General features: G+C 39.9%; 1 protein-coding gene across 7 annotated transcripts in view; it reads right to left on the minus strand.

Annotated features, from left to right (window-relative positions):
* Nars2 (asparaginyl-tRNA synthetase 2, mitochondrial) overlaps positions 1–25,831 on the minus strand; it is a 105,949-nt gene that overhangs the window by 26,425 nt on the left and 53,693 nt on the right. For 6 of the 7 annotated variants that reach the window (XR_003837109.2, XM_085841515.1, XM_029479176.2 and 3 more), the window contains 4 exons: positions 12,914–13,046; positions 5,204–5,302; positions 5,057–5,094; positions 1,410–1,476 (listed from right to left, as the gene is read on the minus strand). Coding sequence is in view for 6 of the 7 variants with exons in the window: in XM_085841515.1 (XP_085697641.1) it covers positions 1,410–1,476; positions 5,057–5,094; positions 5,204–5,302; positions 12,914–13,046 (337 nt within the window). In the remaining variant the exon portion in view is untranslated. The remainder of the gene's footprint in view (positions 1–1,409; positions 1,477–5,056; positions 5,095–5,203; positions 5,303–12,913; positions 13,047–25,831) is intronic. The other variant, XM_085841516.1, reaches the window with a different exon arrangement.

Genomic DNA, 25,831 nt, shown 5'->3' on the forward strand with positions numbered 1-25,831 from the left:
AACCAGAGACTAAATAGCCCAGGGAATCTAGGGTAAAATATTACTGATCTTTTAAAAAAAGGTAGCAATAAAATGACTCCTAATGACATTCTATACTCAAAGGTCAGTGCCTTGCTCAGCCATCATCAGAGAGGCTTCCTCCTGCAGCAGATGGGAACAAATACAGACACCCACAGACAGGCTCAGCCCTAGATGAGATGTCTCCATCAAACACTGCTCTCAGGGTTCAGGGAACCTTGCAGAAGAGGAAGTGGAAAGAGTCTAAGATCCAGAGAGGGTGGAAGACTCCCAAGAAAACAAGGTACTCTAAACCAACATGATCAAAGCTCATATGAACTCAGAAACTAAAGCAGCACGCACAAGGCCCGCATGAATAATGGCTTCCAATTTAGTGTTTTTATGGGAGTCCTAAGAGTGTGAATGAGTGGGTCTCTGCTTCTTGTGCCTTCTCTTAGACTTTCTTTCTGTTTGTTTTGTCCAGTTTTAATATATTAGCTTTTGTTTTGTCTTATTATGTTTCATTTTATATTATCTCTTAGAAACTCACATGATTTATAATGAGAGACAGAAAGGGTATGGAAGGGGAAGGGAGGAACTGAAAGAAATAGAGGAGGGGAAACCATAATCAGAACATTATATGAAAAAAATCTAGTTTCTGAAAGAGGGAAAAAGAAAAAGAAAACATTGCTGTAGTAGTTGGTATTTGGTGGAACCAAGTTGCAGTTCCTAACTGAGAATGTACTCTCGGTCTGTAGAAAAGAGGTCTGGACATGTCCTGACGTCTGTATCACAGAGCGTGCACGCACACCCGCCACTTACAACTGCTCCCATGAATCCGTCTCACTGGATTTGTTGGATCAGATTCTCATCTGTTGCAGTGATAATCAGTCGCTCATAATAGGCTTTCATTAGTTACTAGGTTTGTGTGCCTCAGTTTAATATTTTGCCCAAATACATTTCATCCTATAACTTCTTTGTCTATCAGCTTTCAACATTATTTAGAATATACATGTGCAAACACTACTTGATTTATACAGTAATAATCTATAATTATCATTTTCCCTTTTGAATTTTCATCTTGTTAAACTTGGTATATTCCTTTAAAGCCTTTAATTATTTCTATTCCAAATGATAGAATTCTCTTCTAAAATCATTTTTATTGCCACACATGGTGGTGTACACCTTTAAACCTAGATCTCTGTGAGTTCCAGGCCAGCTTAGTTTACATAATGAGTTCCTGGTCAGCCAGGGCTTCACAGTGAGACTCATCTCAAAGTTATTCTCAACCATGTTCAAAAAAAAAAAAAAAAAAAACCAAACTCACTAAGTCTATGCACAGTTCCACAAATTCTCATGTCACCAATACATACACACACACACACACACACACACACACACACACACACTACCTTGGGTGTAAAGGCGAAGTTCTGGGATGCTTGCTTTAAGATCTCAATTGCCTCCGTATAAGAAATGCTGGGAGAAAACAACACAAAAGTGAATAAAGGTTAACACCACAGAAGATTTTTACACTAGGCCCATTTAAACCAGAAAACCAAACCAATTCCAATATAATCTGTGAGGCCATGAGTGAGTACCAGGCAATCAGGAGTTCAGGCTGACCTAACCTTACGGAAATGAGATCTGCATGAAGAGAAGTGGCTGTTTACTAGTCCCACTCCTGGCCAGCATGCAATGGACACAAGAGTCCGGTCAGAAAGTAGAGCTTCTCAGTACCCATGCTGTGTCAATGCTCTACTAAAAGGTATGGAATATTGAGGCTCAAAGAGTAAAAGGCCTTTCTAGAAGTTATCAGTTATTTACTCGTCTAGCAATCATGTATGTCACAGCTCCTAGATGCTAAGCATTACTCTAGGTACTGGGAAATGACAAACAAAATAAAGCTTCTGCCTTCTTGGGGCCAAGATGTGTGCGTTGAGGTGTGGGGCAAACTAAACAAATAACAACAGTGATAGAGAACTATTACAAAGAAAAATACAGTAGGGATACAGTAGGGCAGGTGTCTGCCATTTTAGAGGAGATGTTCAGGAAAGGCACTCTGAGTTGGTGACATCTGAAGAGAAACCTGCAGCAGAAAACGGGGGTGGGGTGGGGAAGAGCTGTATAAATAACTGGGAGGAATATTCTAGATGAAAAGAATAGCAAGTCCAGGGCCTTCTGTGAGGAACAGTCTGTCCCACTAAGGAACAAAAAGGTCAGCGTGACTGGAGCATACTGAGCCAGGGGGAAATCCCAAGGAATTTGGTAAGAAGGCAGTCAGATCGTGAGCACTTCTTCAGGCCCTGGTAAAAGCCTTTGTAACATAGTTTAACATAGTCCTAGTCATTCTAGGACTGACTGCTGAGGAAAACTAGTATTGGTTTTCTCACTAAGAAACTTCTCATGCCTACCATGAGAAAACTCCATTGCATGAGTGTGCACACCTAAAAGCTGAGGTAGGAGGACTGCTTAAGCCCAGGCGTTCAAGGCTAGTCTGAGCAACAAAGGGAGAAGATGGTTAGAGAGAAAATGAAGGGAAGGAAGAAAGGGAGGGAGGGAAAATAAAAGCATATATATCTCTTGCCTTGTTCCCCAGGCACAGAATTTATTTCTTCTTACGTTTTAAAGTTTACTTTATGTTGTATTTATGATTATGTATGTGTATGTACACTACATGTGTGCTGGTGCCTATGGAGGACACAAGAAGGCACTGAACCTCTGGAACTGGAGTTTTAGATGGTTGTGAGCCACTATGTGTGTGTGCTGAGAATTGAACCTGGGTCCTTTTGTAAGAACAGCAAGTGCTCTGAATTTCTGAGAAACTTTCCCAGTCCCTCCTCTTAATAGTATACGCACTGTTAGCACTACCTGTGTACTCTTTTACAAGATTATGAATAAGTATGTGAATATTTATAACACCTATTTTAGTAAATGTCAGAGCATATATCATATACACTTTTACTCAAGATTGTATGTTATTGAACACTGTATTGCAATGAAAACTGTGTTTCATTAGACAAGGTCTCATGTGGCCCTGGCCAGCTGAAGGTAACCCTGAACTCCTGATCTTCCTGCCTCTACTTCCTGAGCACTGGGGTTACAAGCAAATGCCAGCACATGCAGTTTTATGTGATGCTGAGGACTGAACATGATGTCATTCTTCATGCTTGTGAGAGAAGCTCGATAACAACTGAGCTACATCCACTGCCAAAACCTGTTTTGAAACAGTTTCTCTGTGCAGCCCTGGCTGTCTTGGAACTCTGTAGACCAAGCTGGCCTCGAACTGAGAGACCTGCCTGCTTCTGCCTCCTATGTGCTGGGATTAGAGGCATGTGCCACCACCACTTGGTAGGAACTTCATTTTTTGAATTAAAACACAACATTCTAAGTATATTTATGTGTGTTTATTTACTTTAACTAATTACCCATTAATGGTATTTCAGATGTTTTCAATCTTTTGCTACTCTAAATCATGACTAAACACCTCTCTAGTGCATATGAGAAACAGGATTATTGGGTCAAAACCTAATTTTTATGTACTCTGAAGTATACTGCCAAATTTAATGGCCTCCCTTTCACAAGGTCATTAAAAAATGTATGTACATGGACCAGAAGCATATGAACATGTTCGTAGCAAAGACACACCAGTTTCCTTGCAAATTATAAGAGATACTGTGACAGTGCTCCGGATGATTTTTTTTTTTTAAATCTACAAAGCTTTCTGAAGAACCCTGAACTCAATCTACCTAGTACAAACTTATGCTCTGAATTTCACACCTATACAAATGAACTAGAAAATGTTTTTACGGTACAAAAAAAAAAAAAAAAAAAAAAGCAAGCCAGCTCCCAAAGCCATGTTTTGAGTGACAGACTTTGTTCTAGAGTGAACATTTTATTCAAATTACGCTCTGTGCATTTCTAAGCAAGCAGTGGTGGTGGCTGGTTGTGGGAGTAATAATTAAAGCTGAGTATTGTGCAGAAGGGAATCTAAAGCTTAGGGAGAACATGAGCAACTTGCTAGAGCTCTCTATCCTGTGTAAGAGGCAGTCTGCTGACTCAGCCTCTGCTTTCAATGGCTAAGAGAGTGTCTAATGTTTATATTGTCATGTGTTCCTCCAGAGTAAGAGTCACAGGCACCGTGGTCTTCTGACTCCACTACTTAGTAATATTAATTGCTTTGACTTAAAACATGTTTAACTTTTATAATATGATAAGTACATTCAAAAATTAAGTATTTGTACACGAAAGAGTTTGTCTGCAGCTCCTTCCTTAGACATTGTTCTAGCCCGTCAATTACTTTGTATGCTCTACCAATTACATTGAGAAACGTTAAGAAGCAATAGTTTTTATACAGTTGTTTTGTTTCATTATGAAGAACTAATGATTCCAAACATTTCTTCTGGGGATAACGATCTCCATTCCCCTCCCCCACTCCCTCCTAATTAAAGCGTGGCTTTCAAGTTCAGATTACAGCTCTGACACTGGATATCCTTAATGGGCTTCTAAAGTCTCTCTAAGTATGTTTCTTGATATGCATAAAGGATATTTCTTTGCCTTTCCAGAAACTGTTTCCAAAGTGAGGAAAAAAGGAAAAGCGTTGTGATTTACTTAGTTTACTTTGGGGATCTAATCATGGCATTTGACATACTCACTGTGGTAGTTATAAGTACTCTAGAGGTGATATAGTAGATGCCTATGGGTTATATGCAGGTAGTATGATATTTTATAGAGGGCCTCAACCATACAAATTTTAGTATATCTGGGGCTCTGGGAACCAATTTCCAGGGATGTCAAGGGATTACTATACAAGGTATACATTTTAGTAATATAAACCACAATTTCTACCTTCTTATATCTTGGTATGATTCATTTATTTAATAACACATGGGTTTTCAACTATGAGCTAAGTATAAGAGCAATAAAAATAATTAGAATCTGGGTCTTGCCTTGATCTGGTATGATAAACACAGAGATACATTAACAAAAATTATAACTCAATATGCTACAGTAGTCAAGTATGATCAAAATCCAGAAAAAAATCATAATATCTACTTACATTAGGAAGTTGTTTTTTAGCATATGTTCTAGTCTGCCCTTGATAAGACAAAAGACAACAGAGTTTAAATGTAATGAATTATATTCACTATATATAATTAATATACTTAAGGAGCTATGTATTTTGCTGTATCCACAAGCTTATTACCTTCTGGCCAGAAGCTATGAACTGGTGACACAGTTCAACATCTTCAGGACAGTGTGAGAGAACCATCTCGGTGGTCGCCTTGAAGAGTTCCTCCATGACCTAAGAGGAATGAGACACAATTGCCTGAGCATTAGTTTTATACAAAAACCTCCAAGGCTTCAGGGCTTGAAGGATTTTCCTCTAGCTTCCAGCAACTAAAACTCAACTAAGCTTGTTAATCCCTGAATGAATTATGAGCTGTCAAATGAACAGCCATCACTGACTAACTGTCTCTTTGCTTATCAATAAACTCACTTGCAGAATTAAAACAATCATGGCACCTCATTCACAGGACTGTTGTGAGAATTATATTAAATAACCCTGTATACTAGCTTAGCTCTTGGTTCAGAGAAATATTCATGATATTAGACTTTGTGAAGAGAGAACTTTTTGTGAAGTGGTTGGGTCAGTCAATGGTAAATGAAAGGAAACTTGAAAATTTAAGAAGCAACAACATGCATCTAAATAATAATTGTATATATGTTTATTTGTTAAAATATAAATTAGTATATGAGAATTAATTCTATTAAGCATATCCCCATAAGACTCATGGGTGACCTGTTTTCCTTAGAAGAAAGCAGTTACGAGAATGGAAAATATTTCTGAAGTATTTTACTTGTTTAATTACTCATATCTTTTGAGACAGGGTCTCAGCAGCCCTGGCTGGTCTGGAACTCGCTATGTAGATCAGGCTGCTCTCGCACTCACAGAGAAGACCGGGATTATTAATGTTACCACACCCAGGCAAGAGTTTCTGAGTTACCAATAGCATAAGTAGTTATGACAATAATTTGGGGGGTAGAAAAACAAGAAGAATCCACAAATGAAATAAGAGTAAAAAAAAGTTGAAGGGACTCGATTAAACCAGGCCAAAGTGTTCGAAGGCCTTCATATTCTACAGTTGACTATAGGTGCAATATAAAACGTAAACTATTGATATGTGGAGGGCTGGGAGTGTGGTTTAGCTGGGAGGTGCTTGCTTAGCTCCCTAACATTGCACAAATTGGACAGCGTGGCAGTGGCAGTTACAGGCACACCTATAACCCTAGCACCGGAGAGGTAAAGACGGGATCAAGGGCTCAATATCATTCTAGGATATATGAAAGCCTGTTTCAAAAAAACCAAAACTCTAAAAGGACCATATGCAGACTGTTTACATTCTAAAATAAAAAGAAAAGTAGACCTCTCAGTGGAGAGAAAGTAGAATGAGGGGACTTGAGAAAAGGAAGAGCAACCAACTGGCGGTTAAAGGCCCTCTACATCCAGGTCCAGCCTCTATCACCTTCCAAGACAGCAGTGAGACAGATAAAGCCAAGTACCTGCGTGATGTCCCTCAATTACAGAGCAAAGTAAACAGCAGGAGGAGGGAAGAGCAGCTGGACTGTGGAAGAATGAGTCTGACTGCCTGTGTTGTTAACTGCTGTCTTAGGAGTAAAAACTTTAACTTGAAGATGGAAATCCTGCCCTCCATCCCAAACTCTGACCTTCAGACTGAGTTCTAGAAGCACATCTGATAAAATCAGGAACTACGATGAGGGGTGAGTACAAGATGTTTATAAAAATTACTAAAATAGTCTTTATTAATTACTTATGATTCATGAATAAAAAATTTTATAACACCGAGTCAAAACTTAAGTGCACTGGGAGAAAAGGAGAAGCAGGAGGTTACTTTTTTCTGTGTTTAAAAAAAGATTTATATTTTGAGTCATTCGACAACAGATGCTGAGTCCCACTAGTAGAGTGAGTTAAGTAGCAAATCTGCCACCCAAACTTCAATATTCTCTCTTAATGCTGAGTTTCATGAGTACAGTTAACTGCCTGGCCTTGCCGACACACATGCGCCACGGCGGTCCATGGCAGAGGGCAGAGGACGACTTTCACAGCTGGTTCTCCGTTTCCTCCGAGGCTTCCTGGGCTTGAAGTCCATCAGGACTACATGGCCAAAAACTTTATCCACGCTGAGCCATCTTGCTGGTGCTGACACCTCATCCTTACCAATCCCAGTGCTGAGCTGTCACTGACTGCATGAGTCAGCACCAAGACTCACAAAATCAGTCAGAGGTCTTCTTGTGTAATTATGAAGGAAACTGCCCAAATGGGTGTTCTTCTTTTTATTTTTAATTTTTAAATATAAGACAGGGTCTTTAAGATTTACTTTTTATGGTAATTCTTGTTTTGTCTTTTTGAATCAGTATCACTTTGTAGCTTACACTAGCCTGGATCTTATAATCCTTCTGCCTCTGCCTCTCCAGTCATGTCTTTGTGCGATCATATCCAAAGCTAAAATGGCAAATTAATGTTTACCATAGCTAAAACCATTTCTCTGTGAATGATATTGCTAAAAGAGTGGAAAGACAAACTGCCAACACTAGGAGAAATATTTTCATATTATGTATCTGAAAAAGGATATATATTTGAAAATGAAGAAATCTCAATGCTCAACAACAAAGGTTCAGGTGTGGAGGTGCATATCTTCCCAGAATTCAGGGGGTGGAGGGGCAGAATGCCTGAGTTCAAGGCCACCCAGGGCTACACAGTGATGCCATCTCAAAAAACCAAAACAATCAAGGTTCAACAACAAGAAAACAGGCAACTTGACTAACACTAGAAATTGATAGTTGCTAGGCAGATGACAAGATGTTTAACACAGAAACCCTCAAGATATACTGGGGAAATACAAAATAAAATCACAGCATGATGCTGGTACATAGGTAATAGAATCACACATATTCATTAATTAGTGTATATCTGTCTCTTTCACAGACTCATAGATACAAGCACATCCTTGACTAACTACTAGTGCTAAGTAGACAAACTAGTCTTTGCATATTGCTTGCAGGAATGTAACACAGTGTAGTTACCCTGTAAACCGGACAGATTCCTGAAAAAAAACAAACATCAACCTTAGATCTCACTTCTTCACTCCTTGGACCTCACCCAAGAGAGATGAAAACTATGTTCTCACAGAACCTGCACTGGAAGGTTTATAGAAACTTTTTTCATTGCTTTTCAAGACTGAACTAATACAAATGTTCTTCAGTAGGAATGGTAAATGACTGTGGTGAGCCTGTGTCAGGGAACTACCCAGACAACAGGAGAGTCTGATATATAGTATACTAAACAGCAGAAGACAGTCAGGTATGGACACAAGAATGTCCACATGACATTGGACACATGCAGTCTGCAAAGGGCAAATTACTCAAGAGAGACAGAGAAGATGAGCAGTTGACAATGGGAGGAATTAGAATGCAAGGCAGCAATAAGTCGGAGCTGTTTTGTAAGAGCAAAATTGTTCCATAATTTGACTGTAGTCATAGTACCAGGTGGATATATGCCTGAAAACTTATAGTTTACATGAATGTGATACTAAGAAAACAGACATAAATCAAAACTGTCACAGGAAACCACTGTGTGTTTCTCATAGTGTCAGAGAGTTGTCTCCTCATCCAAAGCCACTAGACACACAATGGCTCATCCCTCTTGGGTCATCTGACCTTGTATATTACTCCCAGACTTATATATATATATATATATATATATATGTGTGTGTGTGTGTATATATATATATACACACACACACATACACATACATACATACACACACATATATATCGCTGGTATTATTATATATCAATATATATAAACTTATATATATATGCATATATATGTATATATATAATAATACCAGCAAGAATATCTTAGGGTGGTGATAAAATGACTGATGTTATGGTTCACGTTATTCTTGAGTATTTATCACTAGTGCTTAAAAATCCATCAGCTAAAATATCTATAAACAACTCTAACAACAGAGAATGAATGAACGAGAGAAAATAGAATGGAGTAACGATACGCTCAAGTATGTTTTAAATTTTATTACATTTTGAAAATGATTTATTTTTTATTTTATATGTATGTTTTGCTTGTATGTATGACTGTGCACATGTGTGTACCTGGTGCCTGTAGAAACCATAACCCCTAGAGCATCAGATCCCTTAGAACTGTACTTAAAGACGGTTGTGAGTTGTTGCATGGGTGCTGGGAATCAAACCCAGGTCCTCTAGAAGAGCAGCCATTGTCCGTAACCATAGAACCATCTCCAACGCCAGTGCTACATTTGTGGATTAATTCTGTGATGCCACAGTACTACTGTGAAGGTCAGCTCTCCTCTTCTGCCAGTCTCCCAGGCCTCACCCTTAAGTCGTCAGGCTTGGCAGCACTTACCTTTACCCACTGCATGAAAACCGGAACTGCACTCTGTTTACATTCACCACAGTGGAACTTACTTATCCATTTCTCAATGTTCTTATGAAAAAAACTTGAGGAAATGAAAGTATTTTGCAATCTTGCCACGTGTCTAACAATTTACATATTAATCTTCATAACCTTTCCCTTTGGTGTCTATGTTGAGGCAGTAGAAATAGGGTAGAGGCAGATATGGGGAGGTCTGAGAGTGGCTCCTTTCCTCACAGTGCACTCAGTATCTAAGTGAAGAAAAATAACACTGGGTGGTGGGCGCAAATAAAGCTGTTTAAGGAATGCATACCGTTCTTTAAGGCTCAGAGTTTGACTGCACATAGTCAGCACCAGGGTTTTTCCAGAGACATTACTAGCATTTTGAACTAGATAATCCCTCAGAGGAAGAGAAGACATTTTGCGAGTGATAAGGCCTTGAAAGCCATCTGTGGCTCTGGCCATTACATACTGGTAGTAACTACCCTGCCCATCACCACCTACTCCTTTAAGGATAAGCAGCAATGTCCCATGAGTGACACTGACCTACATAAGCAGTGGAAGGCATTGCAATGCATGGCCAAATACATTATCTGGCAATGTTAGTTGCTGACAGACTGACTCTTCAGGAACTGCCAGCCCAAAGGCACTGCCTTACTCAAGGGTGTGTTTCTTTAAGGCTAGCTAACCACGTCAAATACCTGGGTGATAGGGGAAAGCACAAAAACCCTCCTTCCTGTACACAGAAGGAAAAGTTATTTCTAGCTTCTGACGTCTTCATGGAAAATGAAGCCATCTCTGTTGATGTATCAAAGTTCAACGTTGCCCTCTCCTCACTGCTTTGATCCTTTCCTTACAGGCAGTGTGCTCAAGAGCATTCCTGGAGGTTCCTCAGAAAACTGGAAATAGATTTATCTGAAGACCCAGCAATACCACCCCTGGACATATACCCAAAAGGTGCCCCACCACACCAGAGAGGCACGTGTTCCACCATGTTCAAAGCAGCCTTATTTGTGACAGCCAGAAGCTGGAAACAACCCAGATGTGCCACAATGGAAGAATGGATAAAGATAATGTGGTTCTTTTACACAATGTAATACTACTCAGCTATTAAGAACGTGGACATCCTGAGTTTTGCAGGCAAATGGATGGATCTAAAAAATATCATCCTGAGCGAGGTAACTCGGACCCAAAAGAACATGCATGGTATGTACTCACTAAGAAGTGGATATTAGCCAAAAAAAACCCAACAACAACAAAAAAAAACAAAACAAAAACAAAACAAAACCAAAGTACAGAATCCTCAGGATTCAATCTACAGAGCTCAAGAAGGTTAGTTAACAAAGCCGAAGGGCCCAAGTGAGGACACCTCGATCCTACTTGGGAGGGAGAAGGAAAGCAATCACGGTGAGCAGAGGGAGGGAGGGACCTGGGTAGCAGAGGGGGCAGGAAGGGAAAGAGGGGAACATGATCAGGTATTGGGGGGCAGGTAGAGAATAGGGTTGAAGCTCTGAGGGCCAGCAGAAAGAATGGAAACAGGCAACCTTAGGAGGTAGGAGGTCGGGGGGTGGGGGGAGGACCCTCTAGAATATACCATAGACCTGGAAGGACTCTCAGGACTCAAAGGGAAGGACCTTAGATGAAATGCCCAATAGTGGGGAGAGGGAACTTGTATAGTCCACCTCCAGTAGAAGACAGGGCATCAAGTGGAGGCATGGGGTTCCCATCCCACAGTCAAAAATTAAGACCCATAATTGTTCCTGTCTGAAAGAACTACAGGGACAAAAATGGAGAAGAGACTGAGGAAAAGGAGGTCCAGTGACTGGCCCAAATTGGGATCCAGCTCAAGGAGAGGCTCCAAGACCTGACACTATTATTGATGTATGTACTTACAGATAGGAGCCTAGCATGGCTATCCTCTGAGAGGCCCAGCAAGCAGCTAAAAGAGTTAGATGCAGATATTTACACCCAACCAATGGACAGAAGCCGGGGACTGTTGTGGTTGAATTAGGGAAAGGCTGGAAGAAGCTGAGGAAGAGGGTAACCCCACAGAAAGACCAGCAGTCTCAACTAACCTGGACTCCCAAGATCTCTTAGACACTGAGCCACTAACCAGGTAGCATACATTATCTAATATGAGGCCCCCAACACATACATAGCAGAGGATGCCCTGTCTGGCCTCAGTGAGAGAAGATGCACCTAACCCTGGATAGACCTAAGGCCCCAGGTAGTGGGGAGGTCTGATGGGGTAGATGAAGGGTGGAGACATCCTCTTGGAGACAGGGGAGGAGGAACTGTCAGTGGGCGGATCGGGATGGGGATAACAAGTGGACTTTAAAAAAAGATATAATAGCCAGGCGGTGGTGACATAAGCCTTTAATCCCAGCACTTGGGAGGCAGAGGCAGGCGGATTTCTGAGTTTGAGACCAGCCTGGTCTACAGAGTGAGTTCCAGGACAGCCAGGGCTACACAGAGAAACCCTGTCTCGGAAAAAAAAATATATAATTATAACAATAATAATAGAAACATTTGCCAGCAGGGGCTGGAGAGATGTCTAAGCAGGTGAGACCACTTGCCTGGGTTTGATTCTTGGCACTCACAAGGTGGCTCACAACTGTCTGCAACTCTAGTTCCAGCAGCTCTAATACCCTATTCTGGCTTTGCAGGTAAAACACTCATACATTTAAAATAAAATAAAATTAAAATCTTAAACAAAAACCTGGGATGGAGAGATGGCTCAGATGTTATTTACTGAAGATCCAAGTTCAGATCCCAGCATCCATGATGGGTAGATTATAACTGCCTGTAACTCAAGCTCCAAGGGGATCCAAGATCTCTGGCCTGCTTGGGTATTTAGTCTCATTCTTTCTCAATATTTTTGTCTGTCTGTCTCTCTGTCTGCCTCTGTCTCTACCTCTTACATGTGACTTAAAAAAAAAAAAAGACAAGAAAAGAACTCTGATGGCAATAAATCTGTCACAGAGTTTAAGAGAAAAGGACGTGGCCATAAAGTCATGGCTCTACCCTACCTTAGTGCCTATGGTTTAAAATGCTCATTTACTAGGTGAATAGGAGTTTAAGACATACAATGAGTAGAAAGTAAAGCTAACAGTTCATTATTTTTAAATTATGTTAAGTTAAATTGAACATTATAAATCCAAGCTAAGAGACTACCCAAATATTACTGATAGAATTTAAAATAGTAACAGTTAATTTTTTCTGAGTAATTAGTAAGTTATCAGTCAGATACACACACGCACACGCACACGCACACACACACACACACACACACACACCTCTGCCTGATTTCAACTGCTCTGTGAAGTAGGAATTAAGATATACTAATTAAATGGATTCCTATTTTCTCCACCCCATAAATCTCTATAATGCAGAAGTACTACAATGTCAGAGATTCCTGAAAATGACAAACTGTATACCTACCTGCATGAGATCCTGAAGGCTTTCAACAAAGGACATCTCTGCTTCAACCATATAAAATTCAGCCAGGTGTCTCCGGCTCTGAGAATTCTCAGCTCGGAATGTTGGACCAAAGGTAAATACTTGGGTAAAAGCTCTGCAATTCAAGATTAAGAACAGAAAAATAAAATACACATGATTCATTGTAAGTATTTAAAATACCCTCAGCTCTTAAGAAAAAAATGTTTTCCATCTATGCTGAGCCCACAAACACACACACACAGTCATTGCTCTATTTCTCTAATGGAGGATAATAATAGTTTCATTAAAAATGTTACATTTATAGAAACCATTTTATCCCAAAGGAATCTGCAACTGCTTTATAAACCCTATGGTTTTCTAAATATAGAAATATAACCACTTCTGAGTGCACTCTACTGCAGCTGCCTTAAACAGCAGGCAACTGCATTTCAAAGCAATCAAGAACAAAGTAAAGGAAAAACAGCACAACCCGAGGCAGAATTAAGAACAATGAAAACTATAATTTCATGTGGATAAGACACGAAAAGGATGTCATTACCATGTAACACACTCGGCAGATATAGATTATTGAACTAAAATCTCAGTACCAGGCATAGCATGCCTATGAGCTGCTGATCAAGGAGACCTAAAAGGCCCCCAAAATACAGTGCTCTTGGTTGTCTACCATAATTAATCTATAAGACCTTTTGACAAAGACATAGCACACCTCAGTTGCAATGACAGAGAAATCAAGCTGGAACTGACTTGAAAAGTTCCTGCTAACTAGTTTTAAAAGTACTAAATGGGGCTGGTGAGATGGCTCAGTGGGTAAGAGCACCCGACTGCTCTTCCGAAGGTCCAGAGTTCAAATCCCAGCAACCACATGGTGGCTCACAACCATCCGCAGCGAGATCTGGCGCCCTCTTCTGGAGTGTCTGAAGACAGCTACAGTGTACTTACATATAATCAATAAATAAATAAATCTTTAAAAAAAAAAAAAAAAGTACTAAATGGTGCTATGCAAGCACTTTGGGAAAAAAGATATTGATGGTCTTACCCAGCACAGGATGGGACCAATGGTACAACAGTGGCATGAAGGGGGTAACCAACTGCTTTCTGATAGGCTCTCAGGCCTGCTCTACAGGAATCAATTCATACCTTATACTGTAAACCTGGCCAAAAGCCCATGGATTGGAAGGTCATAGACCTTAAGGGGAAACTATTACTGTTATTTTGCTAACTAAACATGTTACTAAGTTACTTCCTAGGTATTTATGTTTATAGCCATTGATCAGTGGGATATTCCCAGACTTATGCAAAGAAGCCTTTCTTGCTCTGGGCTGTAAATGTGGAGACTTGTAACTAATCAAGGTACTCACAGTAACTAACAACTGTGGGATGCTCTGTCTGCAACCCCAACCACAGGCTCAGGGATGTCAGAGACGTGGCAGGAAACATGTAAGAGCCAGACGATAGAAAGGAATGCTTTGTGTCTTCTGGTCATGACTTGACCATTGCACTCATGGACTTACTGTAGCTCTGGTCAAGACCAGCAAGCCAGCAACACCAATTGGAGTCACTGGGCTACACACACACACACACACACACACACACACACACAGAGACAGAGAGAAACAGAGACAGACAGAGAGACATGAAGGTGAGATGGGGACATGTTGGGGGTATTCCCCAGAAGGGGAAGGTGAGAGTTGGATATGTGCAAGATACACTGTATACACATATGGAACTGTTAAAAAATGAATAAAAGATAATAAAAAATAGTAACAATTCACCTATTTAAGGCCTACCTAAATTCTTTACAAACACTTGTATCTATTTTTTTTTTTTTTTTTTTTGGTTTTTCGAGGCAGGGTTTCTCTGTGTAGCCCTGGCTGACCTGACCTGGAACTCACTCTGTAGACCAGACTGGCCTCAAACTCAGAAATCCACCTGCCTCTGCCTCCGGAGTGCTGGGATTAAAGGCGTGTGCCACCACGCCTGGCTACACTTGTATCTTTTAAGTGACATAAAATTTGAGGTTAGGGAAGACTTTTGAAGAACTATCTACCCTCTCAATTTCAAAAAAGAACACAACTCAACTATTTAAATGGACTAGTGCCCTAGTTTTTAAATTCCTCCTAGAGGTAAATGCTGCAGCCTCATTCTTTAATATGGATAGTTTCCCTCATATTCAGTCAAGGCAACAACTGATATTAAATAAGTATAAAAATTAAAAATTAGTATTTCTGAAGAAATTAATTTTAAATTTTTTTTATAACAACAAAAGGTTTAAGACTCCCTTTTCTGTGGTCTTAAACTTACTTTGTCATGATCAGTACACATAGTTTAGAAAGTATTTGAATTTAAAAATACAAGCCAATTTTTTTCCCAAAAGATATTTGGGGGAAGTGAAAAAGTGAAATAATGCCGGGCAGTGGTGGCACATGCCTTTAATCCCAGCACTCGGGAGCCAGAGGCAGGTAGATTTCTGAGTTTGAGGACAGCCTGGTCTAGAGAGTGAGTTCCAGGACAGCCAGGGCTACACAGAGAAACCCTGTCTCGGAAAAAAAAAAAAAAAAAGGTAAAATAATTGTAATAGAATCCTACAAGTCCCCCCCCCCATCACCCCCCCCCCCCCCGAGGCCTTTTCAGTTGATTAAAAGCTCAGGAATTTACATTTTGATTCTGCAGTCACCTTCCTGAGACCAAAATCAGTAAATCTGTGAGAACATTAGCATTTAATGGAAAAGTAAATAATAAAATCGTAAAAATATTTCTATAGTTATACCTCTCCCATGATTAAGATCCAGACCCATCTACTGGAATGTATCTAAAAAGACCATGTCTACCATGTGCAAGATGAACAATCCTTGTTTTTTTTTTTACAAGTTTCCCGGAACAGCTCTGCTAATCTGCTAGTCTGTAAGGCAGATTTCACTCCTCCCTCCCACCCCTTGATGCCAACAAGTCCACTATCATTTTGATTACAAATTTTACTGGTTTACACTTTGCAAAAACACTCTCAAGTCTAGTGACTCCTATCTCCCCAGTAGTTGTTACTGTAAACCTTTCTTTTCCTTGAAAATAAGAAGTCTAGACAGGTCCCATTATGCAGCACAAGAAGGCACTGAACTCTCAAAATTCTACACACAGCCTCCCAAGCGATGAGATCAGAGTTATGTGTCAAGCATGCCCAACAGATACTTTTTTTTGACTCGTGTTTGCTTCCTGTCTTCCTCTGATTCCAAATTACTATGAGTTCTTAAAGTCAAATCTGATTATACCAGTACAATTTAAAAATCTTAAATGACTATCTCTCCAAAAGGAGAGACACTCCTATCCTTCCCCCATGTAGCCTTTCTCTACAGCTCTCTGTAGACTTTCTTCTTACCTACATGTCCCTGAGCTGTTTGTCTCTGCACAGAATATTCTCTATGCCACCCTTGCTCTTCTCTAAATACAAATGCCCATCCAACTTTCAAAATTTGCCCTAAAAATCTTTCATTTTTGAAATGTTATCACCCCCAACTTATTTCCCTCCTACACAGTATGACAACACTTAATCTATATATTATTATATAAAATGTCTCACTTTGATATGTAATTATGTTTTTAAACTCTCCCACAGTGAACTATAAATTTTTCCAGAACAGGAATCATGTTTTATTCATGTCTGCATCTCCAGTGCCTACTTAAACCAGGTGCTCATGCTGATGAATGAGCACTAATGACACCAAGCTTCCTCAACATCAGCTGGGAAGGCGCACATCCTTATCAGCAGCATGACAAAGAGCAAAACACTCCAGAGACCTTTTCAGGCTGCTATTTAGTACCTAAAATGGATACAGAAATAGGCATCTAAAATGGATCAAATAATTCTGGTCTGCTCCACGCACCAATGTAAATGGTAAAAACTGAGTTTCCAGTTTAGGGCTATGCTCTCTGAGATTGGCTGCCAATAGTATCCACTTTAAAAAAAAAAATGATAATTCTGGCATTGTCTCACAAGGATACACTGTATAAACAAAAATGTTCAAGTGGATCTTATTGAAATTTTCCATAAGTACAAAGGCAGAGAAGCTGAAATTTACTTTGGAAGCTCTGAAATATAAGGAAAAGCTTGTTACTCAAAAAGATATTTGCTACTCATGTTAAAAAATTCTGGTAAAAAAAGATCAAATCACAATGGTAACTGCCTCTTACTGGCAATTCTATGTAGAACACTATGGAACGAGTAGCAATTGTTGCTTATTTATTTGAGGCAAAGGCTTACATATCCTAGGCTGGCCTCAAATTTCTTATGTAGTTGAGGCTTGGTGTAGATAAGGTATTTTGCAATAATTTTGTTTCTGGATCTAAAGAATTCATTTTAATATAATCCTTTTTTCCTCCTTTTTTTCTGCCTTCCACAGCCATGAAGCCATTTGCAGCAAGGCTCAAAAATTGCTTCTTAGCCTTTTGGTTATATCAAGTGTAGCAAAGTGTATACCAACCAACATTTAAAATAAAACCAAAGAGCAAGGACAATTTCTAAAATAAGACACAAAACCAGGTGAAAGGCCGGCACTGCTGTGAGAGGAGAGCAGCAGAGAACACTCAGCACTAAAAACCATTTTCGTGCCAAATTCTGGGGAGATGAGAGCTATATAAGGAAAGTCCTGGGCTTAGAGTAGATGTTTAAGCTAACAAAAGAACATCCAATAACCATCAATCAAGATCGCTACAAAAACATCTTTTTTTTTGGTGTGTGTGTGGGGGGGCGGGGGGAGTGAAATTACAGAGGTTGCTTTTGCTCTCATGTAGAGTTTTCTGAAGCCCTCAAATTGCTAAATAGATTAATAGATAAAATGGTCACTGAATGTATGACCATTTATTCTTTCTGGAGAACTAGGCTCCGTAGTTATAAATATAGGACTTTTTTGTTCTTAGCTGGAGAACTGAATCTGCATGAGACCAATCAGCATTCTTTCTAATCCCCCAACTTCCATGTCACCCTCTATTGTCAGCTGAGTACAAGCATACTGACAGGAAATGAAACACAGGCAGCTTTACCCTGGCCCCTAAAACAGGCACTGCTGACTGTTTCCTCCACCATTCAGAAAGCCACTGTTAGACTGTCAACCAAAAGTTATCAAAAGAGATGGGGAAGGACACTTCATGCTCAAAGGACAAGTCCACCAAGAGGAAGTCTCAATTCTGAACATCTATGCTCCAAGTGCAAGGGCACTCACATTCATAAAAGAAATTTTAACTAAAGCTCAAAATACACATTGAACCTTACACATTAATATTGAGAAACTTCAACATCCCACTCTCACCAATAGACAGGTCATTGAAACAGAAATTAAACAGAGACACAGTGAAACTAACATAAGTTATGAACCAAATGGATTTACCAGATATCTATAGGCATATATTTCACCCTAAAACAAGAGACTATACCTTCTTCTCAGCACCTCGTGGAACCTTCTCCATAACTGATCATATAATCGGACACAAAACAAGCCTCAATAGATACAAGAAGATTGAATAATCACATGCATTCTATCAGAGCACCACAGACTAAGTCTGGACTTCAATAACAACAAAAACAACAGAAAGCCCACATACTCATGGAAACTGAACAACTCTCTGCTCAATAACTTGGTCAGGGAAGACATAAAGAAAGAAATTAAAGACTTCCTAGAATTCAATGAAAATGAAGACACAACATACCCAAACTTATGGGACACTATGAAAGCAGTGTTAAGAGGAAAATTCATAGCACAGAGTGCCTTCATAAAGAAATTGGAGAGATCCCATATTAGCCACTTAACAGCATACATGAAAGTTCTAGAACAGAAAGATAAACTCACCCAAGAGGAGTAGATGGCAGAAATAATCAAACTCAGGGCAGAAATCAACCAATTAGAAACAAAGAAAATGAAAAAAAAAAAATCAACAAAACCACAGCTGGTTCTTTGGGGAAAATCAACAAGATAGAAAACCCTTAGCCAAACTAACTAAAGGGCACAAGAGACAGTTTCCAAATTAACAAAATCATTAACGAAAAGGGAGACATAACAACAGAAACTGAAGAAATTAAAAAAAAAAATTCATTGGATTTTACTACAAAAGCCTATACTCAACAAAACTGGAAAATCTAGATGAAGTGGAGGATTTTCTAGACAGATACTATGTACTAAAATTAAATCAAGATCAGGTAAACTAAACAGTTCAATAACCCATAAGGAAGTAGAAGTAGTCATTAAAAACCTCCCAACTAAAAAAAGCCCAGGACAGATGGTTTTAGAGCAGAATTTTACCAGACTTTCACAGAAGAGCTAACACCAATACTCCTCAAACTGTTCCACAAAATAGAAACAGAAGGAACACCATCTAATTCAGTCTATGAAGCCACAGTTACTCTGATACCTAAGCCACACAAAGACCCAACAAAGAAAGAGAACTTCTGGCTGATTTCACTTATGAATATGTGTAATGATATGCAATGAAATTTTCACAAACTGAATCCAAGAACACATCAAAACAATCATTTACAATGATCAAGTAAGCTTCATCCCAGGGATGAAAATCCTTCAATGTAATATATTATATAAATAAACTCAAGGGGAAAAGTCACATGATCATCTCATTAGATGCTGAAAACGCCTTAAGTCTTGGAGAGATCAGGAATTCATGGCACATATCTAAACATTATAAAGCAATATACAGCAAACCAGTAGACAACATCAAATTAAATGGAGAGAAACTAGAAGCAATCCCATTAAAATCAGGGACTAGACAAGGCTGCCCACTTTCTCCCTACCTATTCAATATAGTACTTGAAGTCCTAGCCAGAGCAATTCGACAACAAAAGGAGATCAAGGGGATACAAATTGGAAAGGAAGAAGTCAAAATATGACTATTTGTGGATGATATGATAGTATACATAAGCGACCCCCAAAATTTCATCAGCGAACTCCTATAGCTGATAAACAACTTCTACAAAGTGGAGGGATATAAAATTAACTCAAACAAATCAATAGCCTTCCTTTATACAAATGATAAACAAGCTGAGAAAGAAAATAGGGAAACAACACCCTTCAAAATAGACACAGGTAATATAAAATATCTTGGTGTAACTTGTAACAAGTAAGTGAAAGAATGGTATGACATGAACTTCAAGTCTTTTCAAGAAAGAAATTTTAGAAGATATCAGAAGATGGAAAGATCTCCTCTGCTCATGGATAGGCAGGATTAACATAGTGAAAATGGCCACCTAACAAAAGCAACTTACAGATTCAATACAATTCCCATCGAAATTCCAACACAATTCTTCAGACATGGAAAGAACAATTCTCCACTTCATATAGAAAAACAAAAAACCCAGGATAGCCAAAACAATTCTCAACAATAGAAGAATTTCTTGGGGAATCACCAACCCTGACCTCAAGCTGTACTACAGAGTAATAGTGATACAAACCAAATGGTATTGGCACAGAGACAGACAGGTTGATAAATCCAGAAATAAACTGACACACCTATAGACACTTGATCTTTGACAAAGAAGCCAAAAAACATACCATGGAAAGAAGAAAGAGTCCAATAAATGGTGCTGGTCTAACTGGTTGGTCAGAATGTAGATTAATGAGAATAGATCAGTATTTATCACCTTGCACAAAGCTCAAGTCCCAGTGGATCAAGGACCTCAACATAAAACCAGATACAATGAATTGAATAGAAGAGAAAGTGGGAAAGTGCCTCAAACTCATGGACACAGGGGATATTTTCCTGAACAGAACACCAATTGCTCAGGCTCTAAGATCAACAATTGATAAATGGGACTTCATGAAACTGAAAAGCTTCTGTAAGGCAAAGGACACCAACATCAATAGGACAAATCAGTAACTTACAGATTGGGAAAAAATCCTCACCAACCCTACATCCAATAGAGGGCTAATATCCAAATATATAAAGAACTCAAGAAGTTAACCTCCAAAAAAACAAATAACCCAATTTAAAAATGGGGTTCAGAGCTAAACAGGTAACTCTCAAAAGAGGAATCTTGATGGGCCAAGAAACACTTAAAGAAATGTTTAGGGGCTGGAGAGATGGCTGGGGCTGGAGAGATGGCTCAGTGGGTAAGAGCACCCGACTGCTCTTCCGAAGGTCCAGAGTTCAAATCCCAGCAACCACATGGTGGCTCACAACCATCCGTAACGAGATCTGGCGCCCTCTTCTGGAGTGTCTGAAGACAGCTACAGTGTACTTACATATAATAAATAAATCTTTAAAAAAAAAAGAAATGTTTAACGTGCTTCAGGGAAATGCAAATCAAAAGGACCCTGAGATTCAACCTTACACCAACCAAAATAGCTAAGATCAAAAACTTAGGCAACAGCAGATGCTGGCAAGGATGTGGAGAAAGAGAAATACTCCTCCATTATTGGTGGGACTACCACTCTGGAAATCAATCTGGTGGTTCCTTGGGAAATTGAAAATAGTTCTACCTGAAAACCCAGCTATACCACTTCTTGGGCATATACTCAAAAGATGCTCTACCATGCCACAGGGGCAAATGGTTCATAACAGCCTTATTTGTAATACCTAAAACTGGAAACAACCCAGAAGTCCCTCAACCAAAGAATGGATACAGAAAATGTGGTTCATTTACACAATGGAATACTATGCAGCTATTAAAAATAAGAACATTATTAATATTGCAGGCAAATCGATAGAACTAGAAAATATCATTCTGAGTGAGGTAACCCAGACCCAAAAGAACATGTGTATGTACTCATTGATAAGTGGATATTAGCCAAAAAGTACAGAATATCTAGGCTATAACCCACAGACCATAAGAAGTTTAACAAGAAGGAAGACCCAAGTGAGGATGCTTCAATCCCACTTAGAAGGGGGAACACAAAATAATCATGGGAAACAGAAGGAGGAAGGGATCTGGGTGGGAGATGGGAGGAAAGAGGGAAACAGAATCAGGTGTGTGTGGGGGGGGGGGGGGGACAGAAGAGAAGCCCAGAGGGCCAGCAGAATGAATGGAAATATGCAGCTTCTGGGGGATGGAGGGGGGAGGACCCTCTAGAAAGTCCCAGACACCTGGGAAATGAGAGACTTCCAGGTCTCAATGCAGGTAACCTTAGTCAAATTGTCCAACAGTGGGGAGAGGGAACTCAAATAGTTGACCTCCAGTAGATAGGCAGGGACCTAACTGGAGGGTCAGGGATACCAACTCACAGTCAAAATTTCTGACTCAGAATTGTTCCTATCTAAAAGAAATGCAGGGACAAAAATGGAGAAGAGACTAAAGAAAAGGCAGTCCAGTGACCAGCCCAACATGGGATTCATCCCATGGGCAGGCACCAAGGCCTAACACTATTACTGATGCTATGATGTGGTTATAGATAGGAGCCTAGCATGGATGTCCTCTGAGAGGCCTTACCAGCAGCTGACTGAGACAGAAGCAGATACTTACACCCAAGCATTGGACTGAAGTTGAGGACCCTATAGTTGAATTAAGAGAAGGAAATACACGAGGACCCAAGTTCAAGTTTTAGCACTGAAAAAAGATAGTCCATTTTCCTGTCTTGTGGCCAATGCCCATTATCAATACTGCAATGTATTTGACATCTAATATTGATATATGCCCAAGAGCAGATTGCAGACACTTTCAGTCTTCTTCCTCTTCTTCCTCTTCCTCTTCTTCTTCCTCCCTTCTTTCTTCCTCCTCCTCCTTGTCTTCTCCTTCCTTCTTCTTCCTTCTCCTCCCCCCTCCTTTCCCCTCCTCCTCCCTTCTCCTTCTTCTCCTCCTCCTTCTTTTCTAAATCTTGCACTTATAGAAGGTATAAAGTATAGCCTCATCATTTTAACAGGCCAGATGCTTTAAGGAAAGACTGCTTTCTGGAACCTAAAAGTTCTTCTAAACCATCACTGCCACATAGTGCAAGCTCTATGGACCAGTGAAATAGTTTTATGGGTAGAGGTATAGCCTGAGTTTAGTCCCTAGGACTCACATGGAAGGAGAAAACCAATTCCTAACTTCAATAACCTGTCCTCAAACACTCATGCGCGCACACGTGTGTGTGTGTGTGTGTGTGTGTGTGTGTGTGTATGTGTGTGCGCACACGCGTGCGCATACATGTGTACACACATTCAGACACATACACAATAAATGTCATAAAAGACTTATTTTTCTTTAACATGTATTTATATTTTACTTGGAACAGAATTTGAGTCTCAGGAAAAATTTAATTTTAATCATACAATGAACGACAACAACTTCCAGCAATGACCCCGTTACAGGGGCAGAAGTGTCAGCCCCTCCTCTCCAACAGGATTAGAAAGGACTTTCCAGTAAAAGGAACATGAGGCTCTTATCAGATAGCCAAGAGCCTGACATGCACAAAAAGCAAGAGCAGGCCAGTGCAAGGTGACTGGTAAGGGACGAGGTCAAGGAGATGGCAAGCAGCCAGACATGAAGAACCTTCCCTGTACTCCAAGATAAGGGACAAATGGCCTTTACTTGTTACTCCAAACATCCCATTTGTTTGAAATACCTAATGCTGTATTTATTCTCTTAGCTTTTTCTTCCCACTTATCTGGCCTCTGTCTCTGCCTTTTTTTACATGCTACTTTTTCTACCTGTTTATTAAAAACCATTCTCCAAAGCTTAGTCCTAAAACTTCACCTTCTTTGCAATATTGACACTCAAACTTAGGGCTCCAAGCATGTAATACTACCACTGAGCCTTATCCCCAGTCCTAGATTTTTCTTCTTTCTTCACTCTGCCCCCACATGATCTTTCTCAGGCAACAATTTCACTTAACTACCTACAATTCACAATCCTATACTCTTTGTTGGGGCTTTTCTCTATGGTCCAGATGCATGTATCTATCCACTTAACCAATTATTTCCCTTAACAAAAGCTGAACTCATTCTTCTACCAAGGTCACAGTTTGTCTTCAGGGTTCTCCAACCCTTCCAGATTAATCCTCCTCTTTAATAACACTATGAACTGCTGTTCACAGTGCCTTTTAAAATATGAAATTACATACATACAGTTCAGTGATCATTTAATCTCCATTTGTATGAGATTTCGAATTTTGTGATAAATTAAAATTCATTTAGAAAATTTTAAAATTGTATCTTATGTGTGCCTGCATATATGTCTGTGCACCGTGGGTATGTGTGGTATTGAGGAAGTCAGAATAGAGCACTGGATCCCCTGCACCTGCTGCTATGTAGGTACTGGGAATTGAACCTGGGCCCTCTGGAAGAGCAGCTAGTGGTCTTACACTGAGTCATCTCTCCAACTCCCACCACAGTTTCTTTGTTTTATACTTAATAGACTTCACTATTTATTGTTCACTACAGTATCCCTCAGTCCCTGGTTATTTGTCAAACAAACGAGATAACTTTCTATGAAATATGCTAATCTCTCTCGATAGAATTGGGATGGTGGCAGGGGAATGGGCTGGTAAAGGCAGTCACTAAGAGCTTCTGCACCTTTCTGAAAAAGCTGCTCTCAGAGGCATAGAAGACAACAGGGTCAAAGCTAAGTCACCACCCACAGGCTGTTTCCCACCTGCACTCAGCTGTCAACTCCAAGGCAGCCATTTCTTGTTCCTCACGTTTGCTCTTTCCCTTAACCCAGAGCCCCTTCTCATGGTCCTGATGGTTAACTGCGACATCTCTGCCTTCCATTTTAGGACATAAGAAAGTGAGTGGTAAGACAGGGCTGGAGAGATGGCACAGCACTGTGCAAGCGTAAGGACCTGAGTTCTGATCTCCAGCACTCATGTAAAAGCTGAGCTTGGTGGTGCAAGTCTGTAACTCAAGGACTCAGGGGCTGGAGGAGAGAAAGGGATAGGAAAACAAGTAGATTTGCTGAGCTGCCCAGCCTCACTAGCCAATCACTGAGCTCTAGGTTCAGTGAGAAGAGACCCTGTCTCAAAAGGTAGAGAGCAATAGTGGAAAACACCCAAAGTTGACTTCTGGCCTGCAGAAAGGCACGCATCTCACACACACACACACACACACACACACACACACTCACTCACACACACACACACACACACACACACTCACTCTCTCTCTCTCTCTCTCTCTCACACACACACACACACACACACACACTGTACTTTACAGTGTTTACCTATGACCATTTGTCATTAGTCTCAGAGGTTTAAGTAGAGAGGGACATGGTTCTTCTCAAACACTTTTCCCACCCTTTCAGGTCCAGAGCCTCCCTGGAGTCCAGACATTTGACCCCAAGAAACCTCTATACAAGACAGCAAGGCAGTGAAACGTAGGAGGATGGCTGTTGGAAAAAAATACACGTACACACACACACACTGTACCTGTGTATATACTTTAAAAATCTAAATTTGTGCCTATATAATATTTAGATACCAAAAAAAAAAAAAAAAAAGAGAGAGAGTGAACAAGGTAATGCAGAGAGTAAAAGTGGTAAATTATGATAAAGTACTGAGCCCAAAGGACCCAGCAGGCCAGCACTAAGTCCAGGAGCTTCCAAATCCTTCTCCTCCCTATTGCCCATTCAATTCAACAAACGTATACTAGGGACTTTATCTGTCTAGCTACTCTGGGCAAGAGAAACCTACAAATTTTATGTGATATAAATGTCTCATATGGTGCCAACCAGATCTTCTTTGTTACATATATATGCACCAGCCACATAGGGGTATTTAAATTTAGTTATAATTAGATAAAATTAACAAAAATTTAGTTCTTGAAATATGGCAGCCACACATACCACACTCCAAGTTCAGGCAAGAGGCATGGCAGGTGATGTCCATGCTGGACAATAGCTACAGAGCATGGCTATTACTGCTGTAAGTCTGTTAGCATCAGAACAGACTGTTGAAATCTCAGCAAAGCAAAATGAGGATTGACTAAGGAGAA

The sequence above is a fragment of the Mus caroli genome, unplaced genomic scaffold, assembly GCF_978045245.1.
Source record: "Mus caroli unplaced genomic scaffold, Mus_caroli_1 scaffold_8, whole genome shotgun sequence".
NCBI classification, from domain to species: Eukaryota; Metazoa; Chordata; class Mammalia; order Rodentia; family Muridae; genus Mus; species Mus caroli.